This window comes from Rutidosis leptorrhynchoides, chromosome 3 (assembly GCF_046630445.1).
Source record: "Rutidosis leptorrhynchoides isolate AG116_Rl617_1_P2 chromosome 3, CSIRO_AGI_Rlap_v1, whole genome shotgun sequence".
In the NCBI taxonomy this organism is placed as follows: domain Eukaryota; kingdom Viridiplantae; phylum Streptophyta; class Magnoliopsida; order Asterales; family Asteraceae; genus Rutidosis; species Rutidosis leptorrhynchoides.
In genome coordinates this window covers 38,535,997-38,555,081 of record NC_092335.1, presented here as the reverse complement: position 1 = coordinate 38,555,081, position 19,085 = coordinate 38,535,997, and the positions used below count along the sequence as shown (strand labels likewise).

The window sequence follows — 19,085 nt, the reverse complement described above, 5'->3', positions numbered from 1 at the left end:
GAAATATTTGTTATCCTTCAGAAGTTACCTCCAGTGCGAAAGTTGATCCTTCATGAAACTTGGATGGAGCTTATCAGCTTACTCCAAAAAGAAAAGAAAAAAAATATCAAATTTTTGTATTTATAAGATCTTCAGGTAGACATAAGCATTATACTTTTCTACAACTTTAGACTACATATCAAATGATTTACATTTGCAATACCAATTATACATCTAATTTTAAATACCAAAACTTTAATCATCTTCAAGTTAATAGATTCAATATCCCAATTTCTATAAAAGATTCAAGACCACACTGAGCCAGCCAAACTGTATATGCAGAAAGACACCACAAATCTGCCAGTGCTTCTTGTTAGTATGCTAACTGCTAACTTCCATCAATTAAGTCTGCAAGCACTATACTTCTATTGCAGAGTGAAATAAATTATTCTTATATATTGCTACTATAATAAACAGTTAGTTGGAAAAAAAAAAAATTTAACTGCTTTGGAGCTGCGTTAGAACTTAGAAGAGCTTTTTTTGAGATATACCCAAACCATGTACAACACCTTTTAAAGGATGAGTATACAAAAACTACTCATAATTCCACTATGGAGTCGGTATAATTTCCCGAAATCGCTGCTCTCAACTTCGTTGAGAAATCATTATCATGGTCATCTTTTGCAATTGGTGATAAGGTGGCCATGACAACAAAATTTCCATCATTCTCAACATTTATCTCATAGACCTTGTGAAAAACATCTCGAAGTTCGTGTACCAACGTATTATAGAACACTTTACTAGGAGGAATCACATTTATAACAACGACCCCATGATCATGAACAAGAGATTTCATCATTTGAAAAACAGATTTTTTAACAAACTCAGGTGGTGGAGCACTAATGCCGCTTTGAGCATCACTTGAATCCAAATCAACCATAACGACATCAAATCTATCTTTCGAAACATCAATACCAAAACTTGAATCGGTCAAATCCTCAGCTATTTTTTCAGTCAATTCCATTGCGTCTCCAACAACTATTCGAACAGATTTCCCCTCATTTAACCCAAAATACTGCCTTGCTACAGTCAAAACAATCTCATCAGCCTCAACTCCAACAACTTCAAATCCTAGTCGAACGTTCAAGAAACTTAGCAAAGAACCACCACCAACTCCTAAACATAACGCTCGAGGAGTACCCCCTACTTTAATTCGCTCGTTAAGATAGGGAGCAATTATGGATAAACCCGATACCATAGGAGTCAAATAAGGATGAACCAAAACACTGGTATCAGCCAGAAACTCGACTCCCTTCATCCTTCTCAAACGTCCTAAATCTAATCTACCATCATATTCACCTGCAACTAAACTAGGAACAATTCGGACTTGCGATTGTATCAAATTAGGTGTTGTTTTAAACCTTATTCTCCTTCTCGATTCTTTATTTCCATCGCATTTACTTTCTACTTCAACATCTTCAACTACAAACTCACCAACAAAAGGCCCAACGAATCTATCAATAATCACACGATACACCACGTCATCTTCATACGTCACGAATAAGGGTTTTGGCACACCATTTTTGAAGCACGATTTGGGATGCAAAGCAATAACTAACTGTTTCAAGTTATTTTCTAGTTTCTCCTTATCTAAGGGATCAATATTGGGAGGGCGAATGTAAATAGAAGGTTCTAGATCATCAAGTGAGAGATTGTTACCGATTAAAATGAGGCGTGAGATGTTGGATAAGTTGAATAAGAGCTGAAGATGGCCGGATTTAGTGCAGAAGGTCCAGTCGTTTTCGCGATGTTGTGGTACGATCATGGCGGCGATTAACGGGGAGGTATCGTTGGCGGTGGCAATCGGAGAATCGAGGACGGCGATATGGAGGAGTGGTCTCTCGATGTAAGAGTGGTGTTTAATTGGGGTAGGGATTGTGAATTTGATGTATTGAGCAGGGGTTAGGGTTTGTAATGATGATAGGTTGAGCGCCATTGTTAGGGTTTTGAGCGCTGGAAATTTGAATTGGACGATAAGCTAGGGATTTGAAATAATTCCTATTTTTTCTTCTAATAAGAGCTGTGGATGTTTCTGCAAACAAAAGTTTGGTGTTATGAATAAGCACTTGGCACTTTATGTTTTGGACACAAAAGCACTTGTCAATTTTTTTTTTTTGTCCCCTCAAAAAACGATAACATGTTACGGATCTGAAGATGAACAAGTATAGTCAATACAAATGAAAATTCAATCAGAGAGCCACGATAACCACTAACCTAAATCAAACATCCATCGAACATGGCGGAATAAAAATGACCTGAAAGTACATAAAAGTCTAACAAGCTAAACACATATAACCAATGTAACGAATGTACTAATAAGCCTAAAATTAAACAGATACAATACATAGCAACTGCGATCGAGAGAACGACGACTGCCTCAGCGACAACAACAAAACAGAACACAAGCAAACTACAAAGAATCTCAGGCCGTCTTCAAAAAAGAAGCCAAACCCGCAAAAACTCCAATCCTCCTCCGGAGCTTGGACCAGATCTCCAACATAGCTTGGACCAGATCTCCAACATGAAAATCATCGCCTAGTCCAAAACGAAGGCTTCCCCGGAAAAGATGAGACTCGTAAAACGAAACCACGACCGATAGAAAAACCCAAAACCACCCCGGAAGCCACGGCCACTATCAACCTCCAGGTCATCCTCCTTCACCCGCCGCCATCTCCAGCTACCATTAGAGATCATCTCCCACCGCCCATCCACCATCATCCGGACACCAAAAATGGCTGCCACCAACTGAGTAGTAGACCACCACAGCTACAAGACAATTACAAACAAGCTGCTGCCTCCGATGGCCACCACCAACTTGGTAGATGACAATCAAAAGCCACCGCAACAGAGATAGTCACCACACCACAACCACCGAACAAAGAAACCTCCGGTGGCCACCAACGTTAGCACTTATTATAATTACACACTTATTATAATTACAAAACGAGAAATCTAAAACACTTATCTGATTTATTTGGTTAAAAGAATACCAAAGTTATAATTTATTTACCATTGCCTTCTATAAAAATACAAATGTCCAAAATCTTCTATCAAATTATACAAAAAGCACTTAAATCAAGTTATACAATAAGCAATTAGTTAATCAAATAAGTAGACATAAGCATTAACGTTTTTAGAGTATCATCACAGTATTTGCAACACAAATATTTTGCAACAAATAACCAAAATTTCATTCATATCCTACTAGTTACTACATCCTACATCCCATATAATATATAAAGCCATAATATTAAAGATTTGAGGCAACGTTGATCCAAGTAAAACAACTTGTGCGAACATGTTGCGTCTCGTCAATGCGATGTATTGTCCATCAAGATTTGCTTCTTTCCTCACCCCTAAGTACCCTTAGTCTTCAAACTTGATCTTCTTAGGGGCAGACACTTCACTCCCCACCTGTTCATCATGTCCATCAATGTTAGTAGTAGCCTCATTCTCCCAACTCCGTTTGTTCTAACAAATGTACGCTGTGTGTGATAATTTTGACCCAAACCCAATTTGACCCCTTTACCCAACACAGCCATTCTGCCACATCTAACAACACCATATTTGATAAACACACAATTGTCAAATCTAAATAGGTTCTTACAATTTCGGGGCACTCATAGTCGATACCAGCAGCCTCAATCTTCTTTCGCCTTTTTTGGTCTCTTTTCAAGATTCCATCTACCAACTTCTTGTGTTCTTCAAATGCCCTTTCCTGTATACCGATCATACAATAAATAACCAAGTCTTGACAGATTAATCACAAAGTTCAATAAGGAAGAGATTAATTGAACAAAGTATATCAATGTTATACCTTGTTATGGCGTTTACGCTCAAGGCGAACCCAGTCTAAGGGTTTATAGTACCGGTTAACACCTTTCCACCTACAATAAAAACAAGTAGTTCCTAAATACTACAAAAACATGAATAATATACCAGACTGGTTACAGCAGACACACAAATGAAAAAGAAAAAAGAAAGTGCCAATAATATACATTGCCCATCGATTTTCCAGTTTCAAAATGGTTAAAGTATATCAACTCCCGAAATATAATCATACGCAAATCAAGTGCTTCATAAGAATGACAATAACTTGTTGTCCTCTTATAAAATAGGTAAATAACAATCTAATGCAACTAAAAGTAGTCAGATTAGAGGCATTTACAAATTACAATCTAAATTATATAATCCACAGCTCATATATGGTATTTGTAGATCCTAATAACTAATAACAACAAAGTAACAAGTCCAAAATAAAGTTCAAGGCAGCAATGGCATATGAACGTTCTTTAAGGTCATATTCACTTATAAGATAATCACGTGCTAGTTACATGCATTGCCACAAAAACTTCAAGTAGATTATAATCTTGAGTATGATTAAAAAGCTTACAGCTTGGGATGAACACGCTCTGGAGGGATGATCTGTACTTGCAACAAATGCTCAAACAAAAGGTAGTTGTGCATAGTTTCAGCAACAATCTTTGCCACCTGTACATATTTATTTTTATCATTATAAAGCTCATAACTTCCAAGACTGAATCAACATCTTAATTCAGGGGTAAACAAACACTGTATCGAACCTCTGGAGACGCAAACTGAATGAACCCAAAATGCTTCGATTTTCCAGTCTGTAATCAATTAAGCAGGTAAATATTTGCTAAATAAAAATCACACAGCATCAAACAGCAAACTATCTAATACTAATAACTTCAATAACCTAAAACTTACGTGCTTCAGAAAAAATAATAACATGTAGTATTTTTTAATGTAGTACTAAAAAACATTGTAAAGATTATCAATCAAACCTTCCTGTTCCTTGCAATCCTAATCCTCTTAATTTCTCCAAACTGCTTAAAAAATGCTGCAAATATGCAAGATACAATAGGTTAAGTACTTGACGATTTATAAAAACCTCGTGCACATTAACAAATTTCAACATAATTAACGAATTAACAAACAAATTACCTTCCATTTCATTCTCATAAAATCCATGAGGAATTCTTCCAATATACAACACATTTGATTTATTATCTGCGTTTTCAGTAATAGGCAGTTTTCGAGCTGGACCGCCTTCTAATGGCTATTTCAAACAAATACGTAAATTAATCAAAAACTATATATCACTAATCAAATAAACCCTATTTAACCAAACACCGTTGATATTGAACGTACTTATTATATACAATAAAAACATGAATGAGTACAAACAATAGTGACAACTAGTATGAAATAAATAAACGAAAATTACCAAAAAATCAGCAGCGTCTTCTTTACGAACAGCCGTCAATTCAGTAGAACCTTGTTTTATTTTCTTCATCATCGACTTTTTCGCCTTTATCCCCATCTTAGTCTTCAAATTATCACGATAAATTATTTATTTATACTCGAATATATGTATATGTAATATATTGAAAAGTTCGGCGGGAACAAGAATAGTATATACGAGCATACCTTTGCGTGCGTTAATGTCGTAGAAAACTGAAAGTGGCCGTCGACGGGGGTTCGCGGCGGCGTTAGGTGCGGAGTATGATAAGAGCTGCTGTGGAGGCTGAAACCTATTACTCCGTATTTTATTTTCCCAGAAATAATTTTGGGTTTTAGGTAAGTAATAAATAAATAAATAGTCTGATATAAACCCTAAACTATGGGATGTCGTACAGCTTAAACCCTACACAATCATCAAAACGTTTTATCGACTTTACTACAAAAACTTACATCAAGAAGTGGTACTACACAAGTTATTAATTCAAAATACTGATAAATTTATAAAAAATGATGTGGAAAATGTTATCACTCCATGTTGTTTCATGCATACACCAAAAATATAAATTTATAAATTGTACAACCAACATAAAAACCAATTTTTAAGCCCGCAAAAAATTATATAACCAACAAATTAATATAGAAGTGTGGAACGACCAAAATAACCAAACTCTATAGTATAACCTATTTTGTTGATTGATATATAGAGTAATATGTTGATTCATATTTGCATTGAATTAAAAAAATTGTGGATTTATCATTGTCTTTTTAAATAAACTATGCAACATAAATTTAATCCAAATCAATTCCATAGAGTACTTTCAAGCGTAAAATAAAATATTTTTAAAGTGATATTAATCGAAACATGATTTTTCAAAACGTATAATAATAATTCACTCAGAAAAAACTTTACAAAAATGCCCACGCAATTTGCTAGAGATAAATAACCCGAAGAAAGGAGCCTAGGAGCGTAGTTTGGCCTGTGTTCCAAAGTCAATGCTAAAATTTCAGCTTCAAGCGCAGAGACAAGTGTAAATTTGTGAATGACTTGCGAACATGATTTCCCGGCTACGACCAAGAAAATTCTGATTGAAACCTTGTTTTTCTATGTCATGACCGATAATGTTTCGTTCATGCCAAGATTTCTAGTTAATAGCAAATCGTAAATCGCAAGACTATCATGCAATTTTCCGATTTGCAAAATCGTGCAACTCGCGCAAGGTGGTCCTCGCAAGTTGCGTTTTTGCGAATAGCGAATGAATATAGGATTCGAAAAATACATTATTTAAAACATATGGAGCATCAAATAATACAAATATTTGAAGATCTTGATTATTTTCTAATATGGTATCAGATGCTCAGGTGAGCGGTGTTTATCTAGTGATCGAGTCACACCGTCATCGTGTCGCCATCTCTACAAAGAGACCGAGTCAGGCCATCTCCGTGCCGCCGTCTCCACAACCGCCGACAACCCTCCAACACCACCACCACCTTCTTCTTCTTCTGATGCCAGCGTCACGACCATGACGCCCCTATGACGGCCAGGTTGGTCACCACGTGTGTCGTTAGGATAACCCTCGAAGAAGCACCGTCTGACGTGCTCGGATAGCACACCACGCGTTGAATTAGGACAACTTGAAAGATGTACTATCCCTACTCTGTGTTTAGAATCGTTTTGAACCAAACTCGTGTTGGCTCGCCACCTCCTCGCTTGTGGGGGGTGGGGGTATTAGAGTATTAGAGAAGACATGCAAGATCATGACGTGATCAAGACAAGATCTTCGTATATGATAGAAGACTTGTTTATATTTAGAACTTATATCAACTTTCTGTACAACTGTACAAGCATTGTAATTGTACCTATAAATACTAATATACATCGAACTCACAAAGGTACATATGGAGGAAGAACGTTTATATAACTATCAATTCTGTCACCATGAATCATATTATCGATTTATTAATTCTGTCAGTTTAATAATACAACTTTTTAGGTTGAGAAGTCACAAGGACTATCCCGCATGATATCTTTTTTAAGAAATGACATGGTATTATACTCAAATTAAACGTTGACAACAATGGAGTAATATATGCTGGTAAGGAAGTCCAAATTGCTCAGCTATTATATGAAAACTGGGGTGGTGAGATTTGACCCATTTACCTGCTTCTATCTATAGTATCAGTATCAGTGGATCATGAACAGGGGCGGCCCAATGGGGGTACAAGGTGGACATATGTCCAGGGCCCAATTTTTTAAGGGGCCCAAAAAAAAAATTCCTTATACTAGTCCATGTAATTTTGGGCCTTTTTGCTTGTATTATCCTTGGGCCCAAAAAAAAATATTTTCCTTGTACGGGTCTTGGGGCCCTTTTGCTTCGCACCGTCCCGGTCACTCAAATTCTCGGGACCGGCCCTGATCATGAATAATTATATAATCTGCTTCTTGCACTAAAAAACTTCCATTTTTTAGCTTAAAGAACTCTATATCATCATCAATATATTATATATACAAATTATGTTCAAAATGGAGGATGGTTTCGGGCAGTGCAAGGATGGCGGATTCGGCAACCATATGAGACCCTGATAACCGTTGATTATCAGGTCATTCTAAAAATAACAAATTTCGGGAACTATTTACAGTCTGCCCTTTTCTCATCAGTGAGTCTTTGGCGTTGTTTTGAACTTTATCTGCGCATCAAGAATACGAAGAAGTCGCTAGTACCTACTTTTTTGTTACATTTAGTAACAGTATAGGTTTACAATGGGGGCATGGTCTCTGCACCAAGATCTCTCAATCTAGTAAGCTCAGGCAAAACCACTTTTCCTAGATCCGGTCTATCTTTACGTCTTAACTCAGCACATTGCAATGCTAGTTTCGCAAACCTTAGGGCTTCATCTTGAGGCCAATCTGGTACAGACGGGTCCAACATCTTACCAAACGTCCCCTTATCAATTGCGTTTTCAACATGATGACTCAAACCCATTGCAGGTTTAGCTGTAATCATCTGCAGTAACATGATCCCTAACGAATAAACATCCGATTTAACCCCAAGCATCCCGGTTTGTTGATACTCCGGATCAATATAACAAAATGTCCCAGCTGCTGATGTCATATGGTACTGAGTGATGTCATCAGCAACCGAAGGAGGAAGTAACCGGGCTAACCCTACATCACTTATCTTTCCTACGAAGTCTTGGTCTAAAAGAATGTTCCCGGGCTTTAAGTCACGATGAACTATCGGTTCGGGCTTGGTTTGATGGAGAAACAAAATGCCTGTTGCGATCTCTGACGCGATCTTGAATCGAATTTGCCATGATAACGGTTTTGTGTTCCCTTTTCTTAGTAAACGTTCTTCTAAGCTTCCATTAGCCATGTATTCGTAGACCAAACAACCGTATTCTGGGCACGCTCCAAGGAGTACTACCATATTTGGATGCCGTATGCAGCTTAATACTTCGACCTGTTATAATTTATGAAGAAAATAATCAACAATGTTAGCTTGTTAACGAATTTTAGACATAATATCATGGATGGTCCTTGTGGTTTGCATCAGATTACACTCATGATCCCTTAGTTTTTTTCCCCATCAAGGATGGTCCTGTGATTTGTATTTGAATCTGGGGAAGTCCATGTAGATTGCAAATTCTCGTCAAGGATGGTCTCTGTTGTTTGCACCACAAGGACCATCGGTGATTTAAGTGCAAATTACAGGGACCATCCGTGACGGGAAAAAAAGTACAGGGACCATGAATAAAATTCGATACAAAGCACATGGACCATCCGTAATATATTGTCCAAAAAAAACAGTTTGGTTTCATTATATACCTCTTGTTGAAACTGTGACCATCCTTGTGCAGCGTCCGGGCGTAAGACCTTAATCGCAACGGTTGTATTACTAAGCCTACCTTTAAAAACAGGACCATAACCTCCTTCTCCGATCTTTTTAGAATGTGAAAAATACTCTGTAGCTTCTTCGATCTCGTCAATTGTGTATCTATTGTACTTAAATTGATCAGTATCATTCTCTGTTTGACGTGCTTTAATTTCAGCATTTATTCTTTTATGTGATTCTATCTCTGCGATACGTCTAGACGCTTCTGCTTTCACTGCTACTACTTGACTCTTGCTTTTTTCTTTCTCTGCAATATCTCTCATCTCTTGTTCAAGTCTTTGTTGTTCTTCAACACGCCATCGTTCGAGTTCTCCAGCCTATTTTCATATGGTCAAATTAGTCATTTTTGTTCAAAGGATCATTTGTTAACCGAGAAAAAAGGATGCTATTATAAAAAAACCTTGTGTTTTGCAGTAAGTGCTTCTTTACAGGCTGAACTATATAAATCCATTGTCTTCATAAGATCCATTTTGAGCCTTTTCATCTCATCAGAATCATCCTGTTTGAGACAAGTACCCGTACTCAAATTACACATGAATTTTTTTTTTTTAATGACATGTAATTAAGGGTAAATATTCAGACCATTTATGAATTGGTGGTACCATCTTTATTGATATATCCACCATGAAAATGCATTAACAATTTAACATGATGTACTGTACAACCTGTTAATGCACAGTTATGGTGGATATATCATTGCCTTGTATGAATTGATCATAAGAGGCTATTTGTTAGCTCTAACATAGCCAAAAAAATTAGTACACAAACTGTATCAAATGGGTCGAAAGTCTGCAAAAGTGTACTTATAATACATACAACCTATTACCACCTTATGCAAGAATACGGATTAATATCGTAATAAGATAGTTTCTGTAATTATATTTAACATGCAAATAGTTCATATTCTGTAATTATATTTAACATGCAAATAGTTCATAAACTGAACAAGCATTCGAGTCTAGACAACCTGACATCATACATAATATTGCCCGTTTTTGACACCTCTTTTTATAATGTGTTACAGTCTACTAAGTGTATCAAAATGCATAATTTTTTCTTAGCCATTTTAATATCTTATAATAGTCAGGTGGGATTGTTTACCTCATTTGGTGATGAAGATAATAATTCTTCAGATCCTTTGGCTCCTACGTAATTCGGTCGGAGACTATGGTCTAAGGTTGTTGGCATCCGTGTTGTTGGGCTCAGGTCCAAGTCATTATACAAAGAATCAGTGCTCAGGTCTGATTTTGGGAGGTCCCCAAGCAGCATCAACTTAGCATTATCTGCTCTTCCCGGTCTAGTAAACGGCGATCTGGGATCAAATATCGGTTAGGTAAAACTTCATCAGTTACATAGTGTACTTTCGTTAAACTTATAAACTTACTTGAGCGATTCAAGTTCTTCAAGCGCTGGACGAGGCTTCTCTGGTATCTTTTGTGGTAATGCCAACACGTTCTCTGCGTCATCAGCAAGCCAAATTAGCAACTAAATCAGACAGATCAAATGCGTAAAAACAAAGCACAAAAGGAACTAATCAAACGGGTTGAAAATCACCATAAGCGTATTCTAATGCATATAACTCTTATACTCAAGTTATGAAAATATTTACACTGCCAATAATGAAGTAACATAATATGTGTAATCGTATATTACATATAAATATCATATACCAGAAGTGTCTTGGGTCAATCCGACCCGACATGCCCATTTTGTCACCTATATGATGACAGTACAGGAAACAGTTGTGGTTGAGTACAAAATAAATAAGAGACCTTTAGCTTGAAAAGTGCTCGTAGGGGGTGTGATTGGTACGAAGTTGTTGATAACTGCGGTGGAATTATATTGCTCTTGAATCCGTTCATGCAGCGGAGAAACAAACGGGGCGGGCTTTATAGATCTCTTTGCAGTAGAAATCTTCCCTTTTGAGATGACATAAATAGTGCAAAAATCTGGGGCTGCTTTCATTACATTGGTAGGAACATCGTACGTCTTAAATCTTTCACCAACCACCAAAAATCAATTAGTCACATCTATTGTCGAATATAATATTAGAGAACTGAACGATACTTTTAGTAAAATGTATAATCACCTGATGAAACCATGCCGTGAGGATGCACCTAGTACCAAGTACTCTATTGCAGTTTGTGAAGCGTATTCTGCTAACGCTTTGGCTACGTTGTTATCTTCAAGTGTAACGTCAATGCACTGTACCTGCAGATATAAAAAGACCAAGTGAATAAACATTATTGATGGAAAAATGGGAAATGGGTTAAAATAGGTACCAGTTGAAACGGATCGGGCCAAGTTGTATTGACTCGAGAATATTTTTATATATTTTGATGGATCATTTGGGCTAATTATGAATGCAGGAATAATTTATAATAATTTAGGAGCAATATACTAATGTGGCTCGACCCATACAGATAAATGGGTTGAAATTAACACCTCTAGGGAAAACAACCCAAAAAGATGTTTTTTTTTTTTTCTATGAAATAAAGCAACATTTTTTTATCATAACAGGCAGGAAGGAGCATACATGTTTACGTGTACAAAAGCAACGAAAAGTGACGAACAAGTCTTTAATTTGCTTCTCATTTTGTAGCTTAGTCTCATCATCAGCCCCTGCATCCAAAATTTCTGTCATTTTTTTTTTTTCAAAACAAATGAAAACTTTCTGCAGTTTTACATCACACAAAGACTGCATTTATGGATAAGGCAAATATCACACCTGTGACCGAAGTTTTAGAATTCACATGGATGAGAACAACGGTCTGGCCACGGGTTAGAAGATGTTCAATGGCCCATTTGAGAGCATGTTGGCTATATTTATCCTTGTCGATAGCTACCGCTACAATGGAGTTTCCTACACGTCCGTCCCCACCCCCAATGGGCCCATAAAAGTTGCTAGAACTTTTAGAAAGCCACATTCTCTATGTTATTGTAATTATTCTTCTCTTTTTCTTGTTCTTTTATATGAATCTCACACACAACCATTGCCATTTATCTGCCTTTCTTTATCATCTATAATGATATTCATGCCTTATTTTTTATTTCTGGTTAAATCCTGATGGTTTTTGTTTTTGGTTAGCTTTGGCAATGGATTTGATAAAATTGGTGGATGGTGTTTTGATATTGCATAAAACAAGGGGTTTAAAACCATGTTTTATTTTTCTCCATCATTTTTGGTCAAGGTGAGTGAATCACACCCTAAAAAATCTCAAGATCTTTATATTAACTAAAATATGGAATGCATAACAGTTAGGTTTATTGTTTCAGACTATCGTTACCACAACACGAATGAAATCAAAATAAAATAAAGCGTACTCATAAGCGAAATCCGAATGCAGTGATACAAAATTGAGTACATTTTTCGAGAACACTGATTAATGAAGTGATGATAAAGAAACGTAACGAGTTACAGGTGTTTTACGGCTTTAAGGTCCACATTGATGAAGGACCTCCAAGGGCCCTGAAATTGTTGCATAATCTCTTTGATAAAATTGACATTCAATCTACCATAGAAAGTGTATAGCGCCATCCTTCGGTACTAATCTATCGCAATATCATATAACATTTTATGTGTAACAATCTCAACTTCAGTGATAACAGCCTCTTCAACATCTTCCTTATTGCTGCAACATGTTGAAAGTTTTTAATTAGTATTAGTATTTACAATAAAAACTAAAATAAAATGTAGCAAAAAGTACATGATACAAATCTGAATTTAATACATATACTAGAAGAGGTAATTACAGTTTGTGAATTGGTTGATTGGAGTTACCTTAAAAAAAAAGGGTAAAACCGACCCTTTGGCGGCCCCACACCGACCGGTCCCACGGTCAACATGTGAGAGGAAAATCGCATAACCCATGCTTAAATGGACATGGGGCTGGGATTGAACCCATGACCACCGCTTTATGCTGCATTTCCCCCAACCACTAGGCTACCATCGCGGGGACGATTGGAGTTACATTATGTTTTAGCACTATGTGTCAAATACGAAAGTAGCTTTAAAAGAAACCAGCAAAATAGGTCAAAAGTACCGATTAAACTATTTTATTTGAAAATTAGATGAATACTAAGATGAACTTCGATAATCATACTAGAGCTTTTTAATAACTAGTTGACCCACTGTAAAGATATACTCGATGACCCAAACCATTTCAAAATATACTCGTTGACCCACTGCCATAACATCTGAGCTCTGGGCCAAAAAAAGGCGAAAACTAGACAGTAAATAATGGTACTAATGTATATCACAAAATCTACATAGCATAAAAATATAGAGTAAAGACATAATTCTTTTTATATAGTCATCTTATATAAGGAATAAACCTAAAATATATAAGCTTTAGAAGAACTAAAAACTCGTAACAAAGTAAATATCAGAAAGTTTAAGAAAACACTCTAATATCACTACAACATCATCATTCATTAAATCCTCGTCAATTATGTATGTTCAACTTGAAGATGCTGCAATTTCTAGTAGTATGCTGCTTTAAATTAAATTTCTAGGAGTATGCTACAATTTCTAGTAGTACGGCTAGGCGCTCGCCTTTAACTACCCCAAAAACCTAAAGATCCTAAGTTCAATTCTACCCTTGTGCAATTAATCTATATATCTAAAGGGAGGTGATCCGTACACCACCTCTATTTTGCCATACACCACTAAATAAATTTTCTGGACATTTTTACCCTTCCTTTTGTTCACCACCGACTCCCCTAACTTCTCAAAGGAAGGGTAAAACTGTCTAAATAATTATTTTGGTGGTGTATGGCAAAAACAAGATGGTGTACGGATCAACTCCCATATCTAAATGGCATAGGCCAAATAAATAGTGACATTTATAAGTTTCACAAACCACACTACACTTTATTTTTTACAATTCAACCACACACTTTATAATAATTAACTTTATAACTTTTATAAACTTACCACAAAGTTTTCAAATTTTATAATTTAACCATTAAACTTCTCATTCATTATATTTATAAATTTCACAAACTCACACCAAACTTTATTTTTTTACAATTCAACCACACACTTTATAATAATTAACTTATTTTTATAGCTTTTATAAACTTACAACAAAGTTTTCACATTTTATAATTTAACCATTAAACTTCTCATTCATTATTCATTATAGATGGACCACATAATTTTTACTATCTAATAACTATTTATTCTCTCTCTCTCTCTCTCTCTCTCTCTCTCTCTCTCTCTCTCTCACACACACACACACACACACATATATTATAAATAGTTTTCCTTATTTTATTAAATAGTTTGTACCAATCGTTGATGTACGTCTCACTTTATTGATTGAGCATTTGGGTCTTTTCTCTCGACAAAACGAAAAGTAAAACAAAAAAATGAAGAATAATTACTTTCACGCTTATTACAAATCAATCACATAACTATTTTTGGTTCTTCCTCGACAAAACGACAAATAAAAAAAATGATAAATAATTACTTTCTCAATAATTATCTATGTAATTAATGTTAATCAAAGGTGAAGAACCGGCGCAAAGCCAGGTCGCCCAACTAGTTATGTACTATAATCATGTTAATAGGTGGAAAATATAAGTTAGGTATAGGTCTTTCATATAAATTGGTTCCATCTACCAGTACCTATATACTGTTTCTGGGGGAATGCAATGAACTATATTCTTTTGACTATTGCATGTAGCGAACTTTGAAAAGTTCTATCGTATGTATTGAAGTTCTAAAAACGTCTATTGTATGCGTATAACTTACAAAAAAGGTCTTTATGCTGATAAAAATTAGACAAAATGCATACAACATACACCTTTTGGATCTTAAATACATACAATAGTAATAGTAATATTCAAAGTTCAACTCATACAATAATAAAAGATATAAAGTTAAATATATATTGAAAACATTAATCAACAATATGCAGAGTCACGGACCTTTTGTAATTTTTCCTCTGTTGAATTCTTTTTAGCAGTAAGCCCATCTCGTGACAATCTGCACATCGGGCTTGGCAGGAGACTTGATACAGCTGGCAATTGTTCATTGGTCAACCCACTGCAGAAAACTACAGTATGTGGGTCAGCAGTAATGTGTCGTTGAATGGATTTGATGCTGTCAAGGTACACCTCTCCAGATGAAGATTCAAGCCCATCGATAATCTGTATAATTGCGCATCTATTATTGTCATTTTGGTTATCTTTAATCTAAAAGATCAAATGGGTACAATACAGCTACAAAGGAAACAAGTCGAAAGGTTTATAAGTCACATGTTTATTGAAATGCATTAAGTCTCCCAAATCATTACTTTTTACAAAGAATTCTCATAGGTAACGAAATATCTAAATATTTGTAATCGCCAAAGGGCCATTGGTTTAGCGGTATCGAGTAATCCCACAACCAAGAGGTTGTGGGTTCAAGTCCAAGGGTGGACATTTTGTAAATATTCGTGGAAAATTCGTGTTGGGTGTGTTCGTTTGCCTTTAAAATATATTTGTAATCATATTTGACACTAAGTATTTATTAACAAAATATATCTTTTTAGAGAGAAAGTATATCAAATCAACCAGACCAAGCCAAACATGCACTCGTGCATCCAAACCCAAAAAATTTAACAAATTTTAATGTTTGCATGAGGTTTAAGGGAGGGCTAATAGAACACAGCATAACAAAACAATAGAAAATTAGAAACGAAATGTTTACTGAAAAAGAATGATGATGCTCTTAGTTTTCTTTATTTTCAAAATAACTAGTTAGCTTCTATGCTATAAAAGTCGGGTTGAAGATGATACCAGTGAACGAACTCCGGAAATATCAATGGCTCCAATGGTAATTAGCTCCAAAAGTCTATCTGGCGTGGACACAAGGAATTCTGGCTCACATGTTTTTAATCTGTAGCAGAAATCCAGTTTCATTAATTAGACATGCAATGTAGTTATATCAGCAAACAGGTGTATCCTAATACAAAAACAACAAAAATATCAATATAAGTATATTAAATAATTTGATGTATGGATACTAACTATAATATAAACTATAACTGTGAAATGCAGTATGAGAACTGGGACACGGTATCCAAAATTTCAAAAATAATGTATAATTACCCACGAATTTGATGATCTATGGAGGCACCGGGATGTAGACTAACTGTATGTATTCCAAACGCCTTCAAAGACTTGAAAACGGCACGTACCTGCCAGTCATATGTTATACAAGCCACAGGTTAAAAAATGCCAGCTGGCAGGATTTAAAAAAAGGCACCAATTATGGAATGGATAGTCTTGAATGCAACTACAATATACCTGCGTTGCTTTCTCTTGTGATGGTACAAGGAACAAAAGGTAGGGGCTGGCAAATGAAACGCCTTCTTTTTCCTTCTTTGTAATTGTATCAACAGCACTTGATCCAATCCAAGCAATTTGCTCCATAGTAGCATCTCCACTAGTCTCCAATACATGTTTGCCACTCGAATAGCACATCCAAAATTCAAACCCCCATGAGTCAAAGAACAAAGGTTTTCCCGGTTCAGATGTTTCATTCTGACGCATCATATCTTGTACCGTTTTTAAACATGAAATCAAGAACTTTGATGGGCAACCTTCATCCTTAGTAGTAATGTTCCCATTAAGCTTCTTGTCGGTCTTTTTATCAGAAGGTATTTTCTCCTCGACCCTCGCTCGTTTCTTATCGTGATTTTTCCCTTTTAGATGATGGTCATCGTTACCCTCTCTCTTATATTGTGAAACATCACTACCGTTTTCAGTCAAATTTTTAGCACCCTTAGATGGCCAATCCTTCTTAGTCTTCTTTGCCTTGTCCTTTTTCTCAAATCCAGTTTTTGTAAGTTTATCATTATACGGATCTTCAAGAGTAGGTAGGCTAAAACACATCCCCTGCATCATCACAGCGAAAAATGAGACGGAAATACTCGGTGAATCATACCTAATCCAAATCCAATATACCCATCACTAATCACTAAATCTCATATAAATCACATATCTGTGAAAATAACAGGATTAACAATAATAATAATATATTGTTATTATTAAAAATATAAATAAATATAAATATATAGATATATTATCAATATCATTAATCATATTATTAGTATTACAAGAAAATCACCTTAGTAACATACTTTTCTTTCATACGTAGTATATAATTAAGGTAAAACTCGGTCAAATTATTAAATTTCAGAATATTAAAAAAAAGATTCACATTTTACAAGTGTGTTAACTTATTAGTATCAGATTATCAAGTGTTGAGGTGAGTGTGAAAGTGTTACAAAGGTAATAACTTCAAGTTAAGGTACACTAAATACACTTAAACCTTCCAATATATCCACAAATTTCATTTTTAACTAATTAAGTTTTAATTATGTATGCCTTCCTTAATGCACCTTAACTTGAGTACTAAGTTAGATAATTATTACTTATTAAAAAATAATAGGTAATATAGTACCTGACACATTCTGCGTTTGCCAGATTGACGACGCTTTTTTTGGGCGATAATGGCGGCTACGCGATTAGAAACCTTGGTTGATTCGCTCCTCAACTTCTTTCTTATTGATTTGTTCTTCTTTTTCCTAATTGCGTCTTCTCCTGAAGGCATCGTTGTTTATAGAATTGGAAATTAACAAAAAAAAAAAAAAAAAATTCAATTTGAGAGATTGAAGAGAGAAATTGTGAGCCGTTTTGGTGAATGAGTCTTTGCTGCAGCTGGGGTGTGTACTTGGTGGTAGCTTTGTTATAACGCCGGAAAACTGTGGGTACTTTTGGTAATTCGTGGGCCTCCAGGGTTAGACTATATATTTGGGCCATGTATGGGCTTAGTTGTTTATTTTTGATATACGGAAACAAAAAAGTTAAAACTTATTTATATTTTTTACCCGTGAATTCACGGGTTTGAAAAATAAATAAATCTATATTATAATATCAGTGTCATTTACCCGTTAATTAATATTTGTTATTATAAATTTGGTTGAATTAATCGAATTTAAATATATCTTCTTTTTTTTTTTTTTTTTGGCAAAAAACAGAATAAATAAATTAAAAAAGCCCAACCAACAATTAGTTGGCAAGACCCAAATACAATACTAGGCACCCATTAAACCTTTATAAACTTTAAGTCAAAGGGCCCAAGATAGACAAAAAGGAACCAACTCCTTTGTGAATTAAAGACCACGTACAAAAACAAGCAACTCGTAAAAGACGTACACAATGATATGAGCAAAGCTTTGCTCATGTGACCCAATAAAATGAAACAAAATTGATCTTCGTAAATTCAAATCTCCAACGTGTTAAAATACAATGCAAATTTAGAATAATATGGAATTAGTAAATGTATATGGGTAAAATATCTAGATATTAATATGTATAAGAAAATATCTAGATATTAGAATATGAGAGAAAAATCTAGAAATTGAAATGTAAAAGAAAAATCTAGATATTTGTAGGTTGTAGAAATATCTAGATATTTATATATCCATGGAAATATCTAGGTTCTAGAATGTTCCATGGAGTAGTATAAATATGGGAGGAGATTTCATTTGTGTTGCGAAGTTGTGAGAGTGAAATAAGAAGTGAGTTGTGAAGAAGAGAAGAAGAGTGTGAGTTAGCGAAAGTAGAGAAGATAAAGCTTGTAAGTAATATTGTAATTGTAATTTAATATAAGTGTTTTTGTTAAGTTTCCCGATCAAGCCTTAGTTTGTGTTTAAGTTCTTAGTGCACTTTTGTTGTTCTTATTGTATGGTCGGCTCTGCCGCCTAAGTAATACATGGTCGGTTATACCGCCTAAAGATATATGGTTGACACTGTCGCCTAAGTACATTGTGCACTAAGGATTTATAAAATTAAAGGTTAACCAACGTCAAAGTGTTGGTGTAGTGAGTCTAG

The 19,085-nt window shown here is 35.3% G+C and overlaps 3 protein-coding genes across 3 annotated transcripts; all 3 read right to left on the bottom strand.

Annotated features, from left to right (window-relative positions):
- Positions 1–250: 250 nt before the first annotated feature.
- Positions 251–2,047, bottom strand: LOC139895966 (uncharacterized). The gene has a single exon (XM_071878522.1). It carries the CDS (start codon positions 1,973–1,975, stop codon positions 578–580), a length of 1,398 nt encoding a protein of 465 aa, XP_071734623.1. The 5' UTR covers positions 1,976–2,047; the 3' UTR covers positions 251–577.
- Positions 2,048–3,034: 987 nt separating this feature from the next.
- LOC139895965 (uncharacterized RNA-binding protein C1827.05c-like) lies at positions 3,035–5,622 on the bottom strand. The gene is made up of 9 exons (XM_071878521.1): positions 5,494–5,622; positions 5,291–5,392; positions 5,008–5,122; positions 4,848–4,903; positions 4,623–4,670; positions 4,433–4,530; positions 3,857–3,926; positions 3,647–3,757; positions 3,035–3,453 (listed from the first exon to the last, which is right to left on the bottom strand). Exons 2-9 carry the CDS (start codon positions 5,384–5,386, stop codon positions 3,406–3,408), a joined length of 642 nt encoding a protein of 213 aa, XP_071734622.1. The 5' UTR covers positions 5,387–5,392; positions 5,494–5,622; the 3' UTR covers positions 3,035–3,405.
- Positions 5,623–7,932: 2,310 nt separating this feature from the next.
- On the bottom strand, positions 7,933–17,802 carry LOC139899877 (U-box domain-containing protein 51-like). The gene is made up of 14 exons (XM_071882705.1): positions 17,653–17,802; positions 16,494–17,084; positions 16,296–16,384; positions 15,984–16,083; positions 15,215–15,353; positions 11,926–12,045; positions 11,734–11,834; positions 11,287–11,408; positions 11,010–11,193; positions 10,582–10,682; positions 10,299–10,509; positions 9,598–9,696; positions 9,131–9,514; positions 7,933–8,765 (listed from the first exon to the last, which is right to left on the bottom strand). Exons 1-14 carry the CDS (start codon positions 17,800–17,802, stop codon positions 8,061–8,063), a joined length of 3,096 nt encoding a protein of 1,031 aa, XP_071738806.1. The 3' UTR covers positions 7,933–8,060.
- Positions 17,803–19,085: the final 1,283 nt, after the last annotated feature.